Here is a 4,943-nt window from a genome sequence, read left to right as displayed (position 1 = left end):
TGAAACAAAAAGGTACTGAATAGTGGTTATTTTTTGTTTGACAATAAACCTATGGTCATCAAGCCATGGTTACCTGACATAGAATTAACTAAGGAAGAAGTGAAAAATGTTCCTGCTTGGATTAGATTTCAAGGTTTACCTCTTAAGTTTTGGGGTAAAAGTCTTCCTAAGATAGCTAACCTGATTGGAAAATATGTTAAGAGTGATACACCAACTGAATTGAAGACTAGGCTTGGATTTGCAAGGGTTATGGTGGAGTTACAATTGGGTCAAAAGTTTCCATCTTCAGTCAGGTTTATGGATGAAAAGAATCAGTTGATTACAGTTAAGGTAGAGTACGAATGGAAGCCTATTGTTTGTACTAATTGCAATCAGTTAGGCCATGATAAAGGTCAGTGCAGGAAAGGAAGAAAGATTGTATCACACAAACCTGTAAGAAAGGAGTGGCGGCCTGTGAAGAAATCTGAAACATCTCTGGCAAAGACTTTGAAGTTCCCCTGGTCATTAGATTTAATCCACTCCTGAAACTCCTAAAAAAATAGATAAGGACACAGTGGATGAAGAAATAGCAAAAATGCCAGAAGTAGGGCTGATAGGAATTAATAAGGGTTCTTTATCACCTGTTAGACTCAAGCCTAATGAAGCCAGCAGGGTCATACAGGCTTCCCCTACTTACATGGAGGTTCTCAGTGGATCAAAGTCTCCCAAGACAGGCATTAGTATAAATGGTAATGTTATTCCAAACCCTGTTCCATGATGAATATTGGGTTTTGGAATGTGAGGGGGATGAATAGGGAGGAGAAACAAAGGGTTGTAAATAATTTCTTAATAGCAAATAATGTGGGCCTTTTTGGCTTACTGGAAACTAAAATCAAGTCTAGAAATTTGAATAAATCCTTGAATAATATATTCAAGGACTGGAGTGTTACAACAAATAATGCATATCATAAAGGACGCAGGGTGTGGGTTCTTTGGAACCCAACCTATTTTGAGATTCATCTGTTGGAGTATGATGCACAATTTATTCATATGAAGGTGATGAACAAGGTCACTTTGCAGCAATTTTACTTTACTGTAGTTTATGCCTTTAACGGGATTCAGGAAAGAGAGAGTTTATGGTTGAAATTGCAAGCTATCTCAAACAAGCAGCAAGGATCTTGGGCCATTGGGGGTGATTTCAACTGTGTGTTACAACCTAATGAGAGATTAGGGGGTGATTTTAATTCTGCTGCTGCTGATCCATTTCAGAATTGTCTTGATGTATGTCAAGTAATGGATATTCAAGCTTCAGGAGCCTTCTTTACTTGGAATAATAACCAGCCCCCAGAAACCAGAATTTATAGCAGGTTGGATAGGTTTTTTGCTAATCAAGAGTGGTTAGATGCTTTTCCTGGATTTTATGCTAACGTTCTTCCTGAAGGTCACTTTGATCACAATCCTTGTATTGTTAGGTCAGGTAATAATGATCAGAAATCTAACAGGCCTTTCAAATACTTCAACATGTGGAGTTCATCTCCTAAGTTTCATGATATTGTGAAAGCTACTTGGACTCAACATATCTATGGGACTAATATGTATAGAGTGGTCAGAAAGATGAAACTCTTGAAACCTGAGTTAAAGCAGCTGAATAGCTCTTAATTCTCTGATATTGAAAACAGAACTGATCTTATTCTGACTAGGTTGTATCATATTCAACAGCAACTTGTCCTGCAACCAGGTAATGCAGCTCTTATCCAACAAGAATTGGAGGTGAGTAAGATGTCTCAGGAACTACAGGAGGCAAAAGTGGCATTTCTCAGGCAAAAACCAAAGGCTCATTGGCTCACTGAAGGGGATTTAAATACAGCTTATTTTCATGGTTTGATAAAGTCAAGAAGAAATAAAAATTTTGTGCATCAAATTTTGGATCATAAGAATAAGCTACATTCAGACCAGGATGGGATTCAGCAGGCCTTCTTGAATTATTATCAGATGCTCCTGGGCTCTAAAAATGACACTAGAGAAGTTAGGAAAGCTATAGTTAGAAAAGGAAGAACCTGTACTGATCAACATATTCAACTCCTAATGGCTCCAATTTCCTCTGAGGAGATCAAAGATATCATTTTCCAAATTCCTGATGATAAAGCGCCTGGCCCAGATGGGTATTCTAGTACATTTTTCAAGGATTCCTGGGAGACTGTTGGGGTTGAGGTAACACAAGCAATCATGGATTTCTTTATCTCTGTCAGTATGCTCAAGCAATTAAATACCACTCTTATTACCCTCATCCATAAGACTGAGAGGCCTACCTCTGTTTTGCAGTATAGGCCAATAGCATGTTGTAACGTTCTTTACAAGTGCATCTCTAAAATCCTTTGCAACAGACTAGCTGGTGTTTTGCTTGACCTTATTTCTCCTAATCAGGGTGGTTTTGTCAAAGGTAGAAGCATCATGGAGAATATCTTAATTTGTCAAGACATTATTAAGCTATATGAGAAGAGATCAGTTTCTCCTAGGTGCCTAATTAAGATGGACTTGCAGAAAGCCTATGACACTATTGAGTGGGAATTTCTTAGACAAATGCTCAAAGCCTTAAAAATCCCTGCTCAATTTAGACATTGGATCATGCAATGTGTTACATCTGCCTCATACTCTGTTAATCTCAATGGTAATATTTTTGGATTTTTTCAGGGCTGTAGAGGCTTGAGATAGGGGGACCCCCTGTCTCCTCTGTTGTTCACAGTTTGCATGGAGTATTTAACTAGGTTGCTGAATCATACTACAGAGGTTCCTGAATTCAAACATCACCCACTGTCTAAACCCCTAAACTTGACCCATTTAATGTTTGCAGATGACCTTCTTCTTTTCTGCAAAGGGGATGTGCCCTCTATGATGATTATTCTTCGAACCTTTTCTACCTTCTCCAACACTTCAGGTCTAAGAATGAGCAGTGGGAAGTCCAATGTATACTTCAATGGTGTAGCAGATGGTGTAAAAAATGATATCAAGCAGATTTCAGGTCTAGTTGAGGGCTCCTTACCCTTCAGTTATCTAGGGGTCCCTATTAAAACTACTAGACTCAATGACACTGACTGTAAACCTCTCATAGACAAAGTGGTTAATAGAATTAGAGGGTTAGGGACTAGAAAGCTATCCTATGCTGGCAGACTGGTCCTTATCAAATCTGTCCTTAAAACTCTCCATAGCTACTGGGCCACTATGTTCATCCTACCCAGTGGTGTCATCTCTAGAGTAGAAAGTATATGCAGGAACTTCTTATGGGATGGAGGAGTTGATTTTCTAAGGTCCCCTTTGGTCTCTTGGAAGAAAGTGTGCAAACCTAAGCAGGAAGGGGGGCTGGGTTTGAAAGATGATGTCCTTTGGAATAAAGCTGCTGTTGGTAAGTTAGTGTGGTGGATTGCTTTGAAGTCTGACTATCTGTGGGTTAGGTGGATTAATCACATCTACCTAAGAGGTCAGAATTGGCAAACTTATAAGCCTCCTGCCTACACTAGCTGGTACTGGAGGAAAGTGTGTCAAATTAGAGATACCTTTGATGAAGCTTTACAGCAACAACTATGGTCTGGGCATATAGGACGGGAATATTCCATAGCCAAGGGCTATGAATGGTTAAGAGAGAAAGGAGACAAAGTTCAATGGAGTGGCTTAGTTTGGAATAAATGGTCATTCCCAAAGCATAGTTTTCTGGTGTGGATTTATCAACACGGAAACATGAACACAAATGCTAAGCTATTCAGTTTAGGGATCAGGGAGGATGATACCTGCTTCCTCTGTGGTCAGGATCGGGAGACTCTTGAGCACTTGTTTTTCGCTTGCAGATATAGTAGGGAGGTTCTTGAACTGGTACGGGCTCGTACTGGAATCAGGATCCCACAAACTAACATTATGGGGTGGAGGTCGAGTAGAAGAGGAACTAAGGAAGAAAAAGGAGTAATAAATGCTGTGATTAACGCATCTATATACCTTATTTGGCAGCAAAGAAACTCCTGCAGAATAGATGAGTGCGTCTTGAGACCATCGAAACTTGTGAAACAGCTCACTCAGGACTTGAAGATCCGATTCTCTGCTTTGATCAAGGGAAATGGAGATGGTGGTGACTATGTTAGGAAGTTTATGGCTGGAGATGAATGTAATTCCTAATGGCGACAGGAAGAAGATGATTCACCTTAGTGAACGAAGAAGACGATGATAGTTTCTAGGGTTATCTATTTTTGGGGATTTCTGGTTTTGTTCCCAATTTGATTTTGTTGTCGGTTGGAATATGATTTGCGCTTGTCCATTTCATTCTAGGCGGTCTGGATGTTTTGGCTTTGTTTAGCATTTTTGTATCCGTTTATGGTGACACATGCATATATATATATATATACGACTTACATTTTACCAAAAAAAAAAAACCGTTTTGGTACACAAGTAATTACGAATTACCAGTCGATTTTGTATGTGACATATTTTATGAGTATGTTGATTTATAATATGTTAAAAATACATTACAATTTCACATGTCAAGTAACATGTCACATATGTCACAATTTACAAATGACAAAATAAAATGGACCTTCCATTTTATGTTAAGTGTACCGAAAATGGGGAGGGTTAGGGTTTAAAATTGTGTTAATTATTTTTAAATGAGAAAACACAATGATTACCCAAACATATAGCCATGCATACCTAGTTTGTCTTGGGTAGAAAAACAAGCTCATGCATTGGCCACCTTTCCCTCCTCCCCGCCGGTTTTCTAGAAGAGAAAAGCCAAGGGTTTTTCTTTCAATTATTTCACTACTTCACTTAATAATTTTCTAGTGTTAGAAAATTTATTCTCTCTACAATTTGTGAAAAACTTAGAGAAAGAAAAAACCTCATAAATTGCTCCTGTCTTGGCCGAAAGTACAAGAGAACAAAATTATATTTTTGTGTCTAAATTTAAGCTTGTTTTAATTGATACT

At 38.5% G+C, this 4,943-nt stretch overlaps 1 protein-coding gene across 1 annotated transcript; it reads left to right on the top strand.

Annotated features, from left to right (window-relative positions):
- Positions 1–756: 756 nt before the first annotated feature.
- Positions 757–4,140, top strand: LOC141618306 (uncharacterized). The gene is made up of 3 exons (XM_074435407.1): positions 757–1,574; positions 1,659–2,647; positions 2,765–4,140. Exons 1-3 carry the CDS (start codon positions 757–759, stop codon positions 4,138–4,140), a joined length of 3,183 nt encoding a protein of 1,060 aa, XP_074291508.1.
- Positions 4,141–4,943: the final 803 nt, after the last annotated feature.

Source organism: Silene latifolia, chromosome X, assembly GCF_048544455.1.
Source record: "Silene latifolia isolate original U9 population chromosome X, ASM4854445v1, whole genome shotgun sequence".
In the NCBI taxonomy this organism is placed as follows: Eukaryota; Viridiplantae; Streptophyta; class Magnoliopsida; order Caryophyllales; family Caryophyllaceae; genus Silene; species Silene latifolia.
The sequence above is the reverse complement of the archived record's forward strand: the minus strand, read 5'-3'. Positions and strand labels throughout refer to the sequence as shown.

Coding starts and splice junctions, on each gene's coding strand:
- LOC141618306 (XM_074435407.1), top strand. CDS start 757: ATGAATATTGGGTTTTGGAATGTGAGGGGGATGAATAGGGAGGAGAAA. Junction 1,575..1,658: donor CATATCTATGGGACTAATAT/GTATAGAGTGGT, acceptor TATTGAAAACAG/AACTGATCTTATTCTGACTA. Junction 2,648..2,764: donor ATACTCTGTTAATCTCAATG/GTAATATTTTTG, acceptor ATCATACTACAG/AGGTTCCTGAATTCAAACAT.